This window comes from Rattus norvegicus, chromosome 1, assembly GCF_036323735.1.
Source record: "Rattus norvegicus strain BN/NHsdMcwi chromosome 1, GRCr8, whole genome shotgun sequence".
In the NCBI taxonomy this organism is placed as follows: domain Eukaryota; kingdom Metazoa; phylum Chordata; class Mammalia; order Rodentia; family Muridae; genus Rattus; species Rattus norvegicus.
Window position 1 is genome coordinate 223,293,950 of NC_086019.1, and position 21,793 is coordinate 223,315,742.

The 21,793-nt window shown below is 45.1% G+C and overlaps 1 protein-coding gene across 2 annotated transcripts in view; it reads left to right on the forward strand.

The window, feature by feature from the left end:
* The window catches only part of Gna14 (G protein subunit alpha 14), a 182,409-nt gene that overhangs the window by 152,148 nt on the left and 8,468 nt on the right, over positions 1–21,793 (forward strand). For both annotated transcript variants that reach the window (NM_001013151.2, XM_008760288.4), the window contains one exon: positions 19,079–19,233. In NM_001013151.2, coding sequence (NP_001013169.1) covers positions 19,079–19,233 — 155 coding nt within the window. The remainder of the gene's footprint in view (positions 1–19,078; positions 19,234–21,793) is intronic.

Sequence of the window (21,793 nt, forward strand, 5' to 3'; positions counted from 1 at the left end):
CATTTCCTAGGAGGCTAGATGGCTGCATTAAGGAACAGGCTTCTGTTGTCATTTGTTCCTAAAGCGTTCTCCCTCCTTAAGTCCTTCTAAGCCAAGTTATTGTCATTTGGTTCTCCTTCCCTAAGTGTATTAATTGGGGTGACAGATTTTCTCCCTTCTTACATATCTTAGATACATGTGTTTTTGTCAAACCAAAACAGTTCTCAGAGGCCCCACCATCACCACCAATTCCTGCCATGACAAATCAATTAGGGGACAATTTTCAGGGTCTTAGAGGACATGAACCTGAAGCCTGTACTTTTTATCTCTGAGGACACAGACCCCTTCAGTCCCCTTCTGAATAGCACCAAGGATTGCTCTTATTGTGTGGAGCTGCATAGCTTCTGAGATCTGAGGCTTTGCAGCCTTGCATGGCTCAGCCTGACTCTAGCCCTGGGAGAAGCTTGAGGAAAGATGCAAAGGGATGGTAGAACCTATAGAGGGAGAAAGGAGCCTCGGAGAAAGGTGATGAAATTAATAGGGTGATGCCACTGGGAGAGACCCCCAAGGGAACTCCACCATCCTGCATCTCAGTTGCTGGTGCAGCTTGTGTTCCCACTCGTGTTTGTTTATCTATGCTCATATCTTCTGGTTGTCCTTTCTCTCCCATTTGAGGCTACAGTCATTTCTATTCTCTCACAAGTCCTTCTATCTGGGGGCGGGGGTGCTGAACTCAGACTATATGGGTTGTTCACTCCAATTCATGCATGACTGCAGCAAATGGGTTTGGTGATGGATCTGCCGGTCTCAGCATCCTCCACCAGAGTAGCAAGCTGACCTTCCCTTGCTCCTACTCCTTCACCCCCACTGCCCAGATTACCCTTTCTCTAAGATGTCCAGCTAATCACGTTGACGCCGTTAACTATTTCACTCACCTCCCAGCTCCCTCACGTTGACACATTTCTTTCTCTCCACCCTCTATGGGATGTACCCGCTCATGTTGACTCTACCTGTTTGGCTTCTGTGAAAAATACCTGCTCACAGCTTCCTTCCCACAGAGTAGTGCGACTGTCAGCAGTTCACAGTCATCTCTCCTCAGTGTTACTCAAGAACAGCTTCCAAGCATGGTTCTGATCTGATCCGTCCACTGCTCTCAAATGACTCTGAAATACTTTAATCTTTCAGCTCAAACTCCCCAGAATGCTGTTTCCAATGGATGGCCCCTCTTCTCCATGCAATGTCTTGCCGGGGTTGGCCATCACTAGTCTCATTGTTGTGCGGTTGCTTTCTTCCTACTGGAAGCTTATTGGTTTAGCTTCTGTTTAGTCTATGATTCAGTTTGAATAAGAGATGCCTTCCCCAGGCCTATGTGTTGAATGCTTAATTTCCAGCTGGCTGTGTTCTCGGTGAGAAGATTTAGGAGACAGAACCCAGCTGAAGGAAGTAGGCATAATTTTGACGGTTTGAACTGGTCTTCCAGTCTCTGTCTTGTGTGCCTGAGGTGAGCCTGGAGGCTATGAGGCTACAGTGGGCACCACAGGCCATCAGCTGTAGGTAGGGCACATTCCAGAAGGTCACAGAAGCAAGAACCCTCTGCGGAAGGTGTGCCCCCAGCAAGACTGTTGATCACTCAACCTAATACTTGTTAACCAGACTGGTTGTTACTGTTGTTGTTGTCATTGCTGTTGTAGTTTTTGCTGTTGTTGTTAATTTTGCCTTCAAAGTGCATAAAATAGAACTTTGACACATGCTTGTAAATGGTTTGTCTGAAATTCCTCCTTTTCCCCCATGAAAGGCAGAAAAGGTACAGTGCATCCTGACACTGAGCTCCTTCCTTGACAACTTACATTGTGTAAGTGTCTCATCCACTTCTATCTATTCAGCCCCTTCCTGGCTCAACCTGCTCTGTCCCGGACAGCAAGCATGTCACTCGCTGAGTCTAGAAGGATGAACAGGAGGTCTCGTGTAAAGGGAGGGAGGGAACAGGTAGCGTGTTGAATGACAGCTTCATTCAGTTCCTTGACATAAGAGAGAAAAGGATGAGGGGACACTTTTGAGGAGCTGGAACACATAGACTGGCAATGTATGTGTGGGCCATATGGTAATGTGTGAACTTGTTGTGGAATGTGGATTTTAGGTTAATACTGAGAAAATTGCCTGAACCAGGTGTGTGTGTGTGTGTGTGTGTGTGTGTGTGTGTGTGTGTGTGCGTGCGTTATGAAATTAGAGCTTTAAAGAGTTATAATAAGTCAAGATGTACAGGAGGTAAAGGCAATAGTTCCCAAACCTGGTGACTTAGAACATGCATACTTTGCTCAAACTGCCTGTCTAACCAAAGGGATGAGGGCTCAGCTTTACAGAGCTATCAGTCAGGTTCCAGGCTGACAGGCACTTGCCCAATTTATGATTGTCACAAGCTTCCATGATGCATTGCAAAAGATGAGAAAATAGAGACACAGGAAGCAAGTAAAGGTGCGAGCCTTGCAAACTATTCATGTCTCAAGTGAAAACGTGGTCTGTCGGTGTTCCCAGGGAAAGGAGTCCCTGAAACATTGGTAAATGCTAGAACCATCCGCCTGCCTGTGCAAAAGCCTGGTGCGTGGGCATTAGAGCCACATGGGATGTTGGAAGATGGCTGGAGGTGAAAAAGAATGTTCACAACCAAAGAGCATTTTTAAAAATCCAAAAATCCAAAAATCCATTAACTGATTGGATAAAGGAATGTAATGGTTAAGCAGCCATGAAGACATACAGGTACCATATCAGAACTGGGAGAGGGAGTGAAGTCTTGCAAGTTTGGGGCCAATCTGGGTTATGCAAAGAGATTGTTTTGTTTTTAAGTAGTATATTTATTGAGTGAAGTATTATTCAGTAAGAATAATAATAGAAAAAGAATTGCACTACAGACATGAGCGACTGCATGAATGAAGTTTGAAATGTATAGTAAGTAAGAGAAACCAGTCACAAAGGGCCACATATTGTAAGCTACCATTTATAGCAATGCTCAAGAGAGGCAAATCCATGTGGAGAGGGAATGACAAAGGGTATCAATGACTATCTAGGGCTAGGAGACTATGGAGGGAGGGGAATGACCAGACTTGTACTTGAGTTTCTCTAATAGATTGCCACAGACTGAGTGACTTAGAGCAACAGACACCAGTTCCAGAAGCCAGAAGTCCCCAAAAGACAGCATCCTCCTTCATTGTCAAGGGCTGCAGCCCCATGAGATTTCCTCCTTCCATGTTATTATGTCTGTCCATGTCACTGTTGTTCCAGATCTTATGTAAACAGCTGTATTGATGAGACTTCCTAGGTATAACTTCTCCGGTACTTCTAGGACACATAATTTCACTGTCCTCTGGCTCTAGCCACAATTATCCCTGAGCCTTAGATGCAAGATTGTATTGTAAAAATACAAGTTGGGATGCGGCACCCAATGATCTCTTGTTCTCTGCATTTAGACTACTTGTAGTTTTCTGTAATGGTCTTCATCTGATGCAAAGGTGAGTTTCCTTAATGAGGGGTAAGGACTACACTTAATCTGTGGGTCTAATGACAGATATTTAGAATGTGGTTAGGTATTATGCTGGTTTAGTGAAGTGGCCATCGTCTGTTTTTCCCTAGTATTCATGACTTTCTTGGGTCGCTAGCTGGGTTTCCAAGTGAGAAGCATGCCTTGCCGAGCAAGCCTTAAGCGCAGTTACAGAGCTGTTGGTTACCAGCAAGGTGTGTGTGCCAATAGTGCATCCTTAAGGTTATCCTGCCATGCTAGTCCTTATTGTGGTTCACAGGCATCATAGTTGGGGTTCCCTAGCCCTTTAGCTTCTGGTAGCAGGTGGCTACCCTCTGCCAACATCTTCCCTTGGAGTCTTGTTTCACTGCCTTCTCTGTGTGTTTGTGTCTAATTTCTCCTGCTGTAGTTAAGGCACTTGTGAGATTGAATTTGGGCCCACTGTAATGACCTCATCTTAACCAGATTACATCTGGAAAGGTCATTTCCAAACAGAGTCACATCTAAAATGCAGGGGGTTTGAACTTGAGGGCATCTCTGTGGAGGACATACTTTACCCTTTACTACCGTTGGTCTTCTGGGGGACAGTAGACATTTTCTAAAGTTAAACGTGATAGTTACACAACTCTGAATATTGATTGTACATTTCAAATCAATCCATTGTATGCAAGTTATATATCAATAAGATTTTTTTAATGAGAGGAAGATAAGAATGATATAAGATTTAAAAAGGAAAAAGGTAAAACAAAGACCTTGTAGCCAGAAGCCCTTAATTAAAAGAAAAGCTTTTCTTTAACTTGGTACGGCATTTGCCTAGTACACTGTGGGCCCTGAGTTTGATCCCAGCACCAAACCCTTTTCAGCATACAGCCTATACATATGTAACTATGCACATTTGGACATCCATAGTGCCTACAAACAGTAATTTAAATACATACAAAGAAAGAGTCCAGTGGATGTGATGCGGGTGACGGGAGGACATAGGTTATTTCTTTTCCTTTCTTTGGTGATGTGAGAAGACACTGTGAATCTGAGAGAATATACACCTCCCCGGCCCCCGGGGATGGTGAAGACCCTGGTTTTCTCTTGAGATTTAGCCCCACATGTTGACTAGAGCTGTCAGGATGACCAGCTGCTCCTGATCCTGGATTTCTTGGCCTTGGTGGCTCTTGTGAGCCATTAGCTTTTGAAGTTGGCGTCATTCTGCCACCACTCACCCCTGAAATGGAAACCAAATGATCATTTCGAAGCATTTCTAATTGCTTTTGATGTCGCTGGAGAAGCCTCGTATGTTCTCTATGGATGAGGAAAAACATCCTCTATCTAAGAGAAAATCATGCTTTCTAAATGACAGAAATGTTTGGCTGGAGTTAAAAACTAAAGGTTAAGGATAAAGGTCCATTTTCTTTTTAACATTTAATCCCATGGCCTTGGTTCTGTCAGAGCTTTGTGAGGGAATGCTTAAAAGCAAAGGTCAGCATTTACCCAGAACTGACCAGTTCACATGTGAAACAGGATTTTAAAATGACATCTAATAACTGTCATTAGCAGTCTCGGGCCTTCGAGTGTCCACATGCTAGCAGTCAATGTGTTGGTTTCAAGGAGAATCCACAGTTAAAAACAAGTGTGGATCTTGAAGCACTGTGCTTTGTGACAGCAGCAGAGAAGATCATGATTAAAACTAGTGGACCCAAATCTGTCTCTTACCCTATGTTCCAACCTCAGTGTCTTAAGACCCTTGAGTCGTCACCAGAAAAAAAAATAGAGATGGGAATAAAGTCATTGAGTTCAAAAGCAACTTAAGGTGAGGTGTGTTCGGTTCTCGGTGTGATGATACAGTCAACCATAGCAGGGATGACATGGCCTTGACTGAAAGGGGAAGCAGGTGGCTCTCTGTAGGGAACAGACACAGGCTGCAGCCATCTTGGAGGACAAAGCTGTGGTGACATTTTCTGTACATACTGCCAACATCAATATCAGGCAAGGTTTTGCTGTCCTCATGACTCACAGGCCTCTGTGTCTGTGACATGGACATCTTCCTGTTGCTCATGTCCTCAGGGCTTCCTTGCAGAGAACTCAGCCATGATGTATATTACCTGGCCTCAATAGCCTTCTATAGCCTTGATGGGAGCCTCCACATCCCTGCCACTCTTGTATCTTTCGTGCCTATGAGACAAGTACCACAGGGATAACATGTGTAAGTTGCCTTTTTGTTGCTGTGATGAAATGCCATGAGCAAAACCAACTTCAGGAAGAAAGACCTTATTTTAGTTTATGGTTCCAGAGGGGAAAATCCACAGTAGTGAGGCAATAGGCAAGGAAGAGCAGGGAGCTAGATGATCACATCTTTCATCCACACACAGGAAGCAGAGAATAAGAACAGGAAGTGATATAAGACTCTAACTGCTTAAAGCCCACCCCTGGTGATTTACTTCCTCCAGTAAAGCCCTACTTCCTAATAGTTCTATAACCTCTTCAAACAGCACCATTGACAGGGGACCACATGCTCACATTTAAAAACTTATGAGGAACATTAAAAACCATCTGATGCTACTATATTCTGCTGTCAGCTCCAAGATGGAGCCTTGACTGCTTGGTTGCAGTAGCCAGTGTGCTTTTTGAGTTGACCCTGGTGAAATACTTCCCTGGGTGATTGCTGTCAAGTGGGAACCCTAGTCAGTGGCAATCTCAGCTCACTCTCTTTCCTTTCAATAATTTTGTATGTCACATGTTGGAGCCCTTAATGGGTGGAATCTCACCCTCAAAGCACCTTTCCTACTATCCAAGTGCAGAGTGGAGTTTCTTTTGGGGTCACTAACTTTCTTTAATGATTACAACTGTTTTCCCGGCACTAAGTAAGAACCACACTACAGCCTGAATGTTCTCTTGCATTGAGATTCTATCCCCCAAAATAGCCCACGATGTTTGCACTAAGTTTCACTTAGGTTTTCAGGATATAGCAGAATGCCCCCAGACTTTTTGCCAGAATTACATATGAATGACTTCTAACTTATTTCTAAATAGAGCTTGTTTCCCTCTGAAATTCATGAGTTGGTCCTCCACGGTCCCTGTTTTTCTTGGTATTCTGGTCTTCCAACCTACTTCCAGAATGGCCTATTATGCTCTGCTTATACAATTCGGTGGCTTTTATGGTTCTAAACTTTTCCATAGTCTCTAATCTCCTTCAAAAGCAGTTCCAAATGTCTAAGAACGACATGGTCAGATTTATCATGGTGCCATCCCAACTCTTGGTACAAATCTTCTGTACTGGTTACTTTTCACAGTACTGTGACAATGTTTTCTTTTTCTCATGGTTTGAGATACAGTGCATAGTGGTGGGGAAGCAGAACTGTGAGGTGTCTGATCACATTGCACCCACAGTCGGGAAGCAGAGAGAGATGAATGTGGATGCACAGTTACTTTATATGCCAGGCCAAGAACCAAGATGCTGGCCTTGTTGGCCATGTTCTGTGTTTCCAAGCAGTCTCACTGATGCTGTTCCAAGGATCTCTCTTTGAACAGCAACTCCCAACACGTAGTGAGGGCAGCTTAGAATGTGCCTCAGAACCCACAAAGAACCATGGGACAAGGCTTGGCAGCGCTGAAGGCCGAATATTTGCCACTTATCACAGTTAGTGGAACTGTGCCTTTTGGTTAAACTGAGTTAGCAACTTCAGAGCTAGAGTGCTCCAACTCTACAGGCCTTCCCTCAGCCACCTCTGCCTGTGCTTCACTTGCTATCGTGTGGCATGGAGTAGCTTTTGCCTGAGAACCAGATGAAGCACTGTTAATTTCACTTACAAGGAACCAGCATCCCTGATGTACACATAATAGCGGTTGTGGAACCGTAATGACCCAAGACTGCTGAGGAAGAATCAAGGGAGCTTCAACCCCAGATACCTCAGATGAGGGTGGCAGGAGTAGGCTACTTCCCCCTACCAACCTGGCACCGTCAAGTTGGCTGTCCCACCCACCATCAACCTAGTAAGAATTTATCACCCTGATAGTTATCAGGCTTCACCCCTTGTTTGAGTTTATAAGGTACCCCATCTCCACCCTACAGCCCCTGATTATGTAGATTATGTATCTTCCAACACCCCTGATCTAGACAATGGTACACAGCCACACAAACCTTGCCCCAGAGACTCTGGCCACTTCCCCAGGGGCATAAATACTGAACCAGTTCTCTGAAGCAGTTCCCAGATGTGTCCTTTCTTTGCCCAACCAAGATCTGGTACTGTACCCACCCACACCAGCTAAGCTTCCCTTCCTCTAGTCCATCATAGTCTCTAGGGAGCAGTAGAGGCGGCAGGCTCTAACGTTTTTTTGTTTGTCTGTTTGTTTTGTTTTGTTTTGTTTTGTTTTTTTGTTTTCTTTTTTGAGGTAACATGTTGCTATGTTGTCTAGCCTGGTCTCAACTGCTCAATCTCCACTTCAGACTCCTAATAGCAGGGATTACAACTGTAAACCACTTCACCTCTTACTTCTTGTTTTAAAAAAATGAAGTCACACACACACACACACACACACACACACACACATACACACAGAGAGAGAGAGAGAGAGAGAGAGAGAGAGAGAGAGAGATCAAAGTTTACCGTTATGACTGTTTCAAGTAGCATTAAGTGTTAAATATATTAGTGTGCATGATTTTTGGTCTCTATTATGTATAAGGAATGATACATTATTAAAGCAAGCTTTGACTCTGGAGGACAAGAGTGACGGGGAACAGAGAGATCCACTACCTAGATGCTCAAGTTCCTTCTATATATTTCCTGTGTCTGTTGAGTCCTTTCTACATTACATGTAATGCCATAGTGCTGAAAAGCATGGAGAAGCTGGACAAAATGTCACATTGTGTTGTTTGGGGGACAGGGGTCTTGGTATCTGTTCAGTACAAATGCAGGGTTTTTATTACCCAAATATTTTCAATTCCCAGACTGTTGACTAGGAGGAACTTCTGCTCTCATTGTTGGTGACGGAGTTCTGAGAGGGGAGGTGGGCTGGATGAGGAGTGAGGAGGAGGAAAGGTTGACTTTTCTCTGGCATGTGAAAAAAAGGTTTGGTGCACCTCCCAGATCACTGGAAGTATGTGGAGCTGTTGTCAGGGACAAATGACCACGGTTCTGTTTTCTTGCCTCACCATGTGCTCACACCAATGTTGCTCAGTCTTGTGTGTGTGTGTGTGTGTGTGTGTGTGTGTGTGTAGGCGGGCAACAAAACGCTGTTGTTGATAAATAGCTCCCAATCCAAAGTGACCAAATCTTCAGTGTCTCCCCTCGGCCACTTGAGCTCATTCTACATTACAGGTTTTTATTAAATTCAGGAGGCACACTTGTACTGAAGTATCCACTATGTATCTGAAGTTCAAACTTGGCTGAGTGTCCTACATTTGTATTTGGCCCTGTGTCCTGATGAGCCTTGCTTGGCTCATTAATCCAGACCCTGATCTAACCTTGTTGAGTTGCAATGGATGGGAGTCTCTTTCCCCTGGTGCTGGAAACACCACAGCATCACGGACATGTAGTCAACCCACTCCCACCCCCTGTCTAACCACAACCAGCAGCAGCAGCCTCTTCCCTCACATGATCCAGAGCACCTGAAGTTCCCTAGAAGCTTCCTTGCCCCCTTCAAAGCTGTGCCCTGTGACTTGGCTTTGCTTTACAAGGGAGTGGGTAATGGCTGGCAGAGGAAGAGCTGACTACTGCTCAAGGCAGGAACCTCTTCTCATGTCCAGTCTAGACTGGGGGCAGGGCAGGCTTTGAAAACTGCAGGGCTGGGGAGCTGTAATGGCTCCCCATGGAGCAGAGGGCCAGGAGTCCCTGGGAAGGCCTCTGCTTCCTCCACTCTGCTTCTAGGCTGAAATGCCTGTGGGTTCTCACTGCAAAAGGAAAACAACCACCAAACATGCATCCAGGATTAAAAACTATTTCCAAAACACATTATTAAAGCAAGCTGTGACCCACATATTTCTTGTCTGCTTAAGAGTTTTTCGAGCTATTGAAAAGCCTGGAAAAAGTGAAACACCAGGAAAATAAAGGGGTCCGGGGGCGGGAGTTGTTGTTGGATGGGTCTTGGGAGACATGTTGCAATGCCTTAGTTTCGAAAAATGCAAGCTTTGATGTTGAGAATGAACCCACCCCGGGGGCAACCATCACTGGGCAGGGATGGGAGTTTGAAGGGTAGCCGGTGGGATACAGTGTCTACAGCCTAGATGTAACTGTGCTTTTTAAATGAAAGATATCTCAGTTAGGCTCACCCCCATCGACTCCCTGTATCATCCCTGACCCCCAATCCCAGGTCTCCAGCTAGTCCTAGAGATGCCCTGCGTCCCACTCCTCATACCTGATCACTATCCCCTTCCCCCCACCCACTCTCCTACCCAGAAAGAAGCAGCAGGAAACATAGTGTTAGGAACACAATGTTAAATCCTGTGAAAAGAACAGTACAGCCACACACAGGCTCCAGGGTACAAAGGAACTGGCTGCCTTCTTGGGAGGCTTTGCATATAGCAGCAAAAAGCCAGCAGTGGAGTCCTAAGGTCTTAGAGCCAAGAAATTCATCTCCATCCCAGACCTCAACTGAGTCACGAGTAGCAGACCATCTCATCTAGATCCTGCAAGCACCTCGGAGGATTTGCTAAACGCCAGTCCTCCCAGGGACTCTTAAATCTGGGTGATTGTTGTGCTAGCTTTATTATGCCTTCCACTAAAAATCTAACCCATTCTTTCCCTATTCCCCTGAAGAATGGGTCATTAGGTAACCTTACCTCCTAGAGAGGCTTCAATGTAAAACCTACCCACATGCGTCTGACCGAGACTCTAGGTACTGGAGTTTTGTTTGTCAATGGACTTGCAGTTACAGAAGATGCCACTAGATGAAGATGTGAGTCCTAGAACATGACCTCTGGCCCAGCTTTCTTGCCTGTCAAGGCTGTTTAAGGTCCCAGATAGTCAGTGATCCTTATTTTATTCTGTAAACATGTTGATATTGATATTTACAATAACTGCTATTGTAATTAACACAAATGAATTCCTGATTTGGAGGATTGTTTCTTGAGGGCGCCTTCAGTCTACGTTCTCAGAGCTCACAAGTTTGAGGACAGCATGGACCACATAGCTGAACTAAAACAAAACAAAACAAAAACCACATGTTTGTATTCTTACAGGAAGAGGGAAAGACCATGTGGGCTGGCATCAAGGGTATACCTTCTGTGTATCAAGGGTATATCTTCTAGCAGTGTGTAGCTAACCTCAACTTTCCAGCCTCCTTCAAAGAAAATATTTCACTCCTGGGTTGTATGGTGGATATTGGAAAGTCTTCAGCTAGTTTCAAATACTCACTTATAATTTTGTCCACTCATGTAGAGACCTTTTTTTGACCTCTGAATGTCCCTTCCTTCCTTTCTTTTTTCTTTTTTCTTTTTATTGGATATTTTATGTATTTACATTTCAAATGTTATCCCCTCTACCCCCCTCTCCCATTACCCCTCTCCCCCTCCCACTGCTTCTATGAAGATGCTCCCACTCCCACCCACCCACTCCCACTTCAACGTCCTGGCATTCCCCTACACTGGGGAAATGAGCCTTCACAGGACCAAGGGCTTCTCCTCCTATTGATGCCAGACAATGCCATCCTCTGCTACATATGCCTCTAGAGCCATAGACCCTCCATGTGTACTCTTTGGTTGGTGGTTTAGTCCCTGGGAGCTCTGGGGGTGGGGTGGGGGTGATTGATTGATATTGTTGTTCTTCTTATGGTGTTGCAAACCCCTTCAGTTCCTTCAGTCCTTTCATTGAAGTCCCTGTGCTCAGTCCAATGGTTAACTGCAAGCATCCTCATCTGTATCAGTAAGGCTCTGGCAGAACCTCTCAGGAGACATCCATATCTGGCTCCTGTCAGCAAGCACTTCTTGGTATCAGCAATAGTGATTGGGTTTGGTGGCTACATATGGGATGATCCCCAGGAGGGGCAGTCTCTGGATGACCTTGCCTTCAGCCCCTGCTCCACTCTTTGTCCCTGTATTTCCTCTCGTGAGTATTTTGTCCTCCCTTCTAAGAAAGACTGAAGCATCCACATTTTTTGGTTCCTTCCTTTCTTTTAATACACAATTAAGCTTAGAATAGGTATGTGCATATGAATGCGAATGTCCACAGCTAAGATCACTTCCTGAGTTGAAGTTTCAGGCCCTTCGTTGTAATTAGCCTGATGTGAGTGCTGTGAACAGAAATGATGACTTCTACAGGAGCAGTAAGCCTCTTAACTGCTGAACCATCCCTTCTCTCCTTTTTGAGAGGGAAATTGAGCTTTGTCCTCCACAGAACCTGAATGGTGCAGAGTGTTTGCCAAACAAGGCATGCAGAGAAAGACTCTGGTGCACACAGCAATTGCCCTAACACACGTAACCATCTCTCTCCAGGCTGGAGGACTTCATGGTCACCCACCCACACATTCCTTCCTCTTTTTAAAATATAAATGTTGCTGTAAAATTATAAAAAAAATGCTGTCTTTTACCCTGCACTAGGTTTGGCACCGCAGTGCCCCAAGCTCTCTGGTAGACGTCTTCATCTCAGTCAGCAAAGCCTCTCACCCGCTCTGCTCCATCCCATATCACACTGCCGGTGGCTTCTCTCTGAGCCTGGCAACAATCTCTCTATCTATCTAGTTCCCAAGGCAGGCTGCCACCATGCCAGACATACGTATGTCTCCAGTCATCACACTCTCTTGAATTCAATTAAATCGCCACATGAAAGAACACACAACACAATAATAACCTCTGATCCAGTTGATAAGATATAATTGACCACTAGACATACAAAGCCCTGTACACATCCATCCCTTAAGAACATTCATAAAAACCCATGAATGTGCGGAGAGGAACCTTAACATCAGCCTCCATGGTCTCTCGGCTGCTTCTCCTACCTTCTCCAGTCTCCTCCCCTCTCTAAAACTTTTCTCCCGCCCATCCTTCCTTCTCGTCCAATGACAGGCCTCATTCTATCTTGTACCTGCCTTCACCTATATAATGACATCCTACATTTAACCCTTTTTGTCTAATTAAAAAAAACTTTTCTTTCAAATATAAGCTGAGCACAGCTATTATCATTTTGTAATTAAAAGCATAAAATATATCTAACACCCAGTCCAACACTTTATCAGTTAAACAGAACATTTAGTTATCCATTCCAGCTTAAGAAAGGCTTAAAATCTATGTTATATTCTGGCTAGCTTGTATACTATCTGATAGCTATCTAATAAGATATGCATTTTCAAAGTCAAATAGCCTGATAGGCTATGAGACTGTAATCAGTCTTCAACCCCATCAGAAATCTGAGAATGACCAAATATCTATACACATAGGAAGCCTAACACAGCTTCCAGAGCTGAGAGGTTGTAGAGACAAATCTCCACTAGCACAGTCCTCTGTTAGCCACATGTGAGCGCAAATCTTCAGCCTTCTGACCCAAAATCAACTGACAGACCCTTGAAATGCAGAAATCTTGAAGGGTTGATAATTCTGTCTTGGCAAAATTATCAGTCAACCATTCTGCATAAGGTGTCCCTTTTTGGACAGTATCAGTCTGTAGATGAAATAGGCAGTTTCTGCCTAGCCACAAAATATTACCTCACCTGGAGGTAGAAATGCTTATTTTCTTTGTTAAATCTAGCAAAGGAGAACTCTTTCTACCCCCCCCCCGCCCTTCTCTCCTTGACCCCTTTTTCCTTCTCTCCCCTTTCCCCTCCCCCTTTCCAGCCTCTCCATTGTCTGTATGTATGTATGTATGTATGTATGTATGTATGTATGTATGTATGTCTTCTATCTGCCCCTACTCCCTTCTCAACTCCCCTTCCCATGGCCTAAATAAACTCTATTCTATACTATACCACCTTGGGGTTGGTACCTCAGGGGGAAGGGATACCTCAGCATGGGCCACCGCGGAGGCACCCCTCCCACCTCACCATACCTTACCCTACCAAAATATATTCTGGTCTTAAAAAGAAAAAGAAAAGAAAACACAACACCCAATGGAGAATGATTCCTTCATAAAACAGACCCCAGATGAATGAATTCAGATATATAGAGGGGGACAGTGGTGTGCTACATGGGTGAATTTAATTATCCAGCTGTTTCCAGGGGTCACAAGCGTTTGTGCATGTGTGTGTGCATGTGTGTGTGTGGGGGGGGGGTCATAGAAGTGTTTAAAGCCCTGCAGATCATCTGGGTTCTGACCCAACAACTTGGCACTGTTGTGGTCAGTGTGAAAGGAGACGGTGTGACAGCCGAGGCTATGTTCCAGAAGAATGTTATTCACAAACTGAGTCAGGGGCTGGATTTGGTCCACCAGCTCCATTTTGACCAACTACACTGCAATCATTCATGTTTCAGAAGTCACTTTGGCAAAAGAGGTTTTGTGAGTCTCTAAGTAGCGTAGACATCACTCTGCCTTCAAGCAATTCCACTTCTTTTCCATTTGAGTACAGGCAGCCCGGTTTCCCCTGCCTCCTCTATACTCAGTGGACACTTTCGACCAACCCTGGCTCACTGAACTGTGTCTAGACGTGATGTCTTCAGCATCCAGACCCAGTTCACAGAACTTCTGCCCGATGTTCCCTGCTCTTTCCACTCTTCTGCGGGCATGGAAGACTCCAGGACCCAGGATGTTGTTAGAGTCACCTGCTGCTGTGAGCCTGGGTCCCAGAATAACAGTGTGCCGTGAAGCTTCTCGCCCCACCCTACAAGGACTCCCACTGGACTGGGCAGGGGCGTGAAACAAATGTCAGCGTTCCGTGGGTATCAGGGTACATATCCGGACAAAGAACAGACACTGAAAGAGAGGGAAAGAGCAGATCTTATGTTTGTTGGACTGAACTGTCTCCTGTAAAACAAACAAAGCTGAAACTAAGGCCACTCCAGAGCCAGACGAGGAGGAGCAAGTTGGTGGCAGGAAACCCTATCTGTCATGGGACACATCACGAGGCCTCTAGGCACATGCGGCCCAACTAACCCCAAAGAAGTGATCACAGGAAGGGCAGCTTTCTTCAGCCACATAGTGAGCCCTGCTTCTGGTGGGTTCCACTGTCTTGGTGGATTCAAACTGCCTTAGGTTTAAAATACTTAAAACATAAAACCCAGGGCCTGTTCTGAACACGCAGACACCTCCCCCGTTTAGTGTTTTCTGAGATATGGTTTCTCTGTATAGTCCTGGCTGTCCTGGAACTTACTGTGTACACCAGGCTAACCTTGAACTCACAGGTCTGCCTGCCTCGGCCTCTCCAGTGCTGGGATTAAAGGCATGAGCCACCATATGACTGTTTCTTTTGTCATCATTCCCTTCCAGGAGTATCTGGCCTTTAGAGATTGTCACATGACATCATCTACAAAAACCATGCATGGAAGTTGGGCAATCAGGTTACAAACCAAAACCAAAAACAACAACAGCAGCAACAACAACAACAACAACAACAACAACAACAATAACAACAACACCCTGTTTGTAGTAAGTTTGTGATTTCGGGTTAGGCTGTAGTCATAGCTGTCCTGAGTTGCATGTGTCCTATGGACCTCAGCCTGGACACAAGTGTCTAAGTAAGACATATAACAACTCGTGAAAGCATTTACATTGGTGGTTTACGGGGTGTGAGCAGGTCCTACAAAATGCTCTGAAATCTTAAAGAGGATCTTGGTCGTCCTTGGGATTTAGTATTCATGGGGTGTGGGGGTTCTGGAAAGTATTCCTGGAGAACACTCGGAGTCAACTACAAACTCAAGGATTGGAGTCCATCTTCCAGATGCTCTCTGATACCTTATGCCTTCAATGCGCTTCTCCATCCTAGAACTCGAAGGTTCTTAGGAGAAGGAGTGTCTTGCGAAATGTGGTGTAGCAGAGAATCCCTGCTCCCCGCCCCCATTTGGGAAGTGCTGTCAGTAATGGCCAGCACAGCCAGGTTTGTGGTGGCAAAGGTGTGAGGGGTTGTGTGAACAGCACCCTTCTTCCATCCCTCCGTATCCTCTGGTAGAAATATGAACCTATCCCTCTACCCATCTCTAACTCTAGTTGCTCTTTTTTCTTTGATCTCTTAACATCTGTGTAAGGGTCTGGTGTATTCCCACCCAAAGACACTTCTGTATTAAAATATCCAAGAGAGGGGCTGAATAGTCCCAGAAGCAAGCCCAGGTTCAGCATGGAGGACTACTCACAGGTCAAGCAGTGAGACTGGCTAAGATTATCATTGCTAAGATAATTTAGAGACACTGATGCCCAAGATGTTTGTTTCACCTGAACCCACGATGACAGGGAATTCCGACTGTAAATAGAATCAGGAGAACTTTAATGGAGGCATCGGTGTATCACTTTGGGTTTGACTGAGACTGCCCTGGAATGGTGAATTCATTACAGGGACCATGCTGTGGAGTGGAGAGGAAGGCACTGAAAGCCGCTGCCTCTGTGTATCTGTGTATCTGGCAGTGTGGGTGTAAAGTTTGTATGGATCAACAAGGCTGAGAGTTGGGAAGAAAACCTGGATGTGAATCAGGGGATGGGAGCCCATGAGGAGGGTGTAGACCCCTCCCTCTCCACCTTGATAAAGCAAGTGACTTAGAAGAGCAGGCATGCTCTCTCATAGAGCTGCCCATGTGTCTATGTTGGCTGTGAACCTGAACCAGGATTTGGAGAAATTGAGCATGATTTAAGCAGGGTTTTGGCAATGTTGAGGGCCCAACTGATGCCTCACGCCAATGAGGTTGTCTAGAAAACCAGCCATAGTGTGTGCAAGCTGGAGTGGATCTCTGGTTTTCCAAGCTTGTGGCTACTTCTCCCCTTCTGTGTCCCAAAAGATTCAATGTCTTTTCATGGTTAACTATAATCTAGAAACATGTAGAAAGGGATGATAGAAACCATCATTACAGCTTAGTCAAGGCCACAGACCCTGCCTTTCACCTGGTTTATCAACATTCACCATGTGCGTGTATGTGCATGTGAATAGAGAGAGCACCTATTCACAGCTGACTGGTATTTCCTTGGTAACAATGCTTGCAAGACTTCAAAAGTCAATGGCTGCAGAGTCTCAAGGTCTCACTCAAGCTTTAGCAGAATGTGCAGTGGACTCTGCACATGGACAGAGCTCTGAAAACGTGGGTCAGAGACTGTACAAAAATTGACAATCCTGTTCTTCAGGGAACTTCGATTTTGAAATGTGTGCGTGTGTGTGTGTGCACACATGTGTGTTTTTACCACCACTTTTAAAACAAAGTTCTCTGTGTTTATGGCTATTGGATGTCAGTAGACCTTTCCAATAGTATCTAGTTAAGGTTTTATCATTGGTAACATAGAAAATGGATATTAGATATTAATTTTAATTAAAATGTCAGCTGGAGAAATTTGTTCAAGAGACCTCCCATACCGCCTGTTGATTGTTAGTGTTGGTGTATTATTTCCTCGAACATTGCCAAGAGAGTAGCTCTTTAGTGCTCCTCGCCATGCAAAGATTCTCTCTCTCTCTCTCTCTCTCTCTCTCTCTCTCTCTCACACACACACACACACACACACACACACACACACACGCGTACACACACACCTTAAATAGCTTGTCTTAGCCATATTCATTATTTAATAGTCAAGAGAACATGTGGTATATATACTATAACTATGTAGAATCAAAACACAAATGCACAGTTACCTAACAAAAAGTCCCGCAGAGGTGGCTGCTGTGCTGGGGAGTTGACGGAAGAGGGGCCCCTGTGATGAGGACATGACAGTTTGGGCAGCCTGCTGGGTCACAGCTAGAAGCCCACTGTGCTTGACAGGGACACTCAGCAGCCACAGGGTCCTGTGTGAGGGTATCACTTCCTCTGTGACCCTTTCATGGGTAGCTTGGGACCTCCTGTGTGACACACATCTGTCTTCTGTATTCCCTCTCCAAGCTGTGAAAATGTTGGTTTTTGAGAAACAAGAAAAGGAAAGTTCTTGTTGAGCACCGTTTCCCCTTCTTAGTAGTATATTTTAATTGTACAAAATCACGGGTTCCATTCTGCCACATTCTTCCATGTCTGTGCTGAGCTCTCTTCAAGAGCCTGGTCATCAGGACGATGTTTCTGCAACTGCTGGTTTGCTCCCAAACACTGTGTCTTTGAGTTTGACTGTTTTCCCCCTGAGACTCCTAAGACCAGCAGGCCCACTTTATTCATCCACCTCCTGGACACACATCTATGCTGGCCACCGCCTCCCCCTCCCTCACAGCATGGCAGTTTCCCACCCAGTTCTCTGTCAACTTTTTGTCTCTAATTCTCAACAGCAAAGCTGGATTTCACTGTTAAATATAGGAAAACATACGATGCATGCCATGCAAGAAGGGGCAGTGGAGTTAGGGAGATGCCTGGCTGAGAGCCACCACAGTGAGTCCCCAAATTCCTCTGTGAACTCGACACCCTCTGCACAGGCCTTTGCACTGTGCCACTCACATTTCATGGCTGTGGATTTCCCACCCCGCTACATAAGTACATGTACCACATGTGTTTATCGAGCTTACATATCAAAGGAAAGCACCAACCACTTGCAGAAACTGCTGAACTCTTGGATAAAAGCACAAGGAAGATTCTTGCTCTGCTTTTGAGGAATTTCCAGGCTTGTTTGAAGACAGAGGTACATGGCCACTTCAGATGAAGAGGGTAGAGGCAGTCGTAGGGCAGGAGAAAACAACAGAGTGGTAATGGGAAGCCAGAAGGTGGGGACGGTGGCTATGCTCCACGCAAGGCTACTCAGGACCCTCCATCACCCTCTCTGGCTAAGGACAGTGGAAGGGATCACATACAGAGGTTCAAGGGCAATGGATATGTGCTAGATTTGCAAGAGAGAAATATTCATTGGGTGTAGGCTGTCACAAAGCTCCTGCCTGTAATCTCTAGTGTGTTCATAGGGCAACAACTACAATGAACACAGCCTAGTGGTTGTCATGCGGCACAGGTGATCTGGGAGTGGTTCCGGGTGGGAAAGAACTGTGCACTGATTCACCGGACTGTAGGGCTGGTATGTGGGAGCTGTCTGTTGAACTGAAGCTTTCTGCTGAACCCAATGCTGCTCTACAAAGTAAAATCTACTTCGAACAAATACAAAGAAAAAGGAAAAAAAAACTTGAGAGAAAAAAGGCAGGGTGGCCGTTGACATTGATTTTTCCATTTACAGAGATAGTGTGTCCCTGTTCTTACACCTGAGGCCATTCCACTTCTACCAAACAATCCTGGTTTGCAACAGTTTGTGTCTGTTGCTGACTACATGGATGTTGGGATGGGCAGAAAATATGTAGAAGTGACGGTGGCTGCATGGCATGGGTGTCTCTGTTCACAACTGGGTGCCGGGTCTGAGCAGCCGCCTCTGCTGTTGCCAGACTGGAGGTGCAGGTCTGGTGCGGTCTGTGGCTCACTTCTCTAGATTGAGTAGTCAACTCATCCTGCCCAGTCTTCTGGTTTCTGAGGGCTTGGCTGTGTACAGCCCAACACCTGTCAGAACCCTCCACCCCAGGAGCCAGGGCAAGATCATCCCGTCTGTCGTCTTTTCTTTCACTTAAGGGCAGTGTTTTCTTTCCATTGAATAGGAAAATGCCCAGATCATCAGAGAAGTGGAAGTAGACAAAGTCTCTGCGATCTCCAGAGACCAGGTGGCAGCCATCAAGCAGCTGTGGCTGGATCCGGGAATCCAGGAGTGTTACGACAGGAGGAGGGAGTACCAGCTGTCAGACTCTGCCAAATAGTGAGTACCTAGCCCGCCAAAGCTGCCTCGCTCTTCCCATTATGGAGAAGAGGCAGCTGGGCTCCCCTGACTTCCTAGCATGGCTTAGTCTCTTCTCTAACTCTCTGTGGGGTGCCAGATGTCCCCTGGGGTCATCAGTCATTCAATTAAATTGGAGACTCTTTTAGTGGAACTGATTTAAGTTTTGGTGCAGAGGTTATGATTTAAGCAAAGAGCACACCTGCCTGCCTGTGGTTTTTCGTTTTCTTCCTTTCTGTATCCCTCTGGAAACCACAGGCTGGCTTTGCTTAAATCAGTCGCTGATCTTGTTGTGCCCTCTAGTGATAGACATCGGCATCTGCAAGACCAGCACACAGGACTCTCAGCGGGTTTATTTGGCTCTCTTAGAAAGTCAACAGCTTATGTATTTGGGATCTATAAATCTCTAGATTCAAATCCTCAACCTATGAAAATTTCTGTTGCAAACTATCCTGGAGATATCACAACATTTTTCTTTCTTAAGTGTCCCCTAGGATTGTGTGTGACCCACAGATGACTGAACACAGTTGAATTCTTCTTGGGGTTCCTGCTTGTTCATGCTTCTGTAACTTGGTTCCTCCTCCCTGGACGGTGAAACTCCTCAAACCCACTCAATTCCTTTTAAGTGTTGATGTCAGGAAAGGCATGGCTCCTTCCCATGGCCTTTAATGTCTTTCCCTAGACATTTGTCCCAGGCAGTGCTGAGTTCAATCCAGGTTGGCACAATCAATCCAATTACATCAGCAGAGAAGTACGATGTCAGGAAAAGGAAAGAAATTACTAAGATGTCTGCCAGGAACGAGCCTGTGGATTCACATCCATTTGGAGGAAGCTTGCCAGTACTGCTGTAAGATTAATTCAGTGTATATCTTGAGAACAGAAACAAGTCCACTGACAGGCGTGCCAGGGATGGCTGGGGAGGTAAACAGAGCTATACAGAAGACAATAGCATTAATAAACCTTGAGAATCTGTGGATATGGTGTGTACCTAGATACCAGCACCGGGGAAGTGAGAGCAGGGAGGGCAAATGCTCTCAGACATCCTCAGCTATGTGATTTTCAGGTCAGTAGGCGACCTAGGTTAGATCATGTCTCGAAAAAGCAAAGCAAAGCAAAACAACAACCCCTACCCCATCCCAGGTCTATGACATAAGTTACTTAGGCATTTTCTTGGTCCAGTTCAGTGCTTTGCAGTTATCTACTAGTAATGTTTGCATATTTAGATGTCATTTATACTGCACAAACGAGCGTACCAGGTAGTATGCTAAGGGCTATGTGGCCACCAATCAATGCCCTCTAATCTCAGACACTGTGGTGTGCTGGTTTAATCAATCAATCACTGTAGTGTCTCCCTTATCTCCCACCTACCTACTTTTGGACCACTTTCCAGAGTCCCTAGTAGAAGTCCTAAATCACTAATGATATTGCATTCTATTTTTTCTATACATACATAAGCATGACAAAATGAACTTATAAATGAGGAACAGTAAGAGACTTACACAAGCTAAAACTAAAGTAATTCCCTGGGGCACATTAAATTAGAGCTACTCGTTATTGGCAATGTGACCCCCTGAGATGTGAGAGCCGTGACAGCTATTGAGTATGTGGCAGGTGGGCAGTGTACAAGTGTGGCTACACTAGAAAAAGTGTGTTTCACATCTCAGAACAGCCACAGATTTTATCCTGTTACTCGTAATGGCACCAGATTGAAAATTTAGGAATTCTTGCCCATAGCTTTGCAGAACACAAAAATAATTTTCAAGATGAATCTTTTATTTCTGGCATTATTTTCACATTACTTTTGGGTCATAAATGGCTGTGGGTATTTGAAACTGTGGAGTGAAACACTGGATAAAGGGAGAAGATTGCCATAAAGTACAATAATAAACTTGGGAGTGGGCCCAGCATTTTAAATCTCTAGGTTGGACATCTAGGTTGTGCTACAGAAAGCAGCAGAGCCACCAATGCCACTGCTAGTGAAGTCTTTTGTAAGGACTTAGAGTAATTAAGCAAAATTTTAAGACACAGTCTCGAGCCTAGGCTGGCCTTGAACTCTCCATGTCATTCAGCACAACCCTGGACTGATTCTCTTATCTTTCCTCCGGAGTGTCGGGATTGCAGACGTGTCATCACATCTGTTGCAGGAGGCCCTGGGGCTTACCCCAGGTTGTGCGCATGCTAGGCAAGCACTCTGACACCTGAGCTACACAGCATGCCTGAAGGTTTTTTTTTTTTAAAGGAATTCTTTCATTTCACTTTAGAAAAAAAAATAGATGTATTTTAAAGTCAGAACTTAATTACATAGTTCCAAATAGCACGAGACAAATTTTGGATGGTTTTAGATGTCTCATTTTCAATGTGCTTAACAGGAAAATATTATTTTGGCTTTTAGGGAATTTTTTCCCATGGCCTGTTGGTCATCTGTGTATTTTCATATAAGCTGCTCTTACAGAGAACAGGGTCTAGATTATTTCAGGTTCTTGGATGAAGTCAAGTGGGTAGGTCCTTTGGGTGAGGAGCCAGTGTCATTTTCCACTTCTAT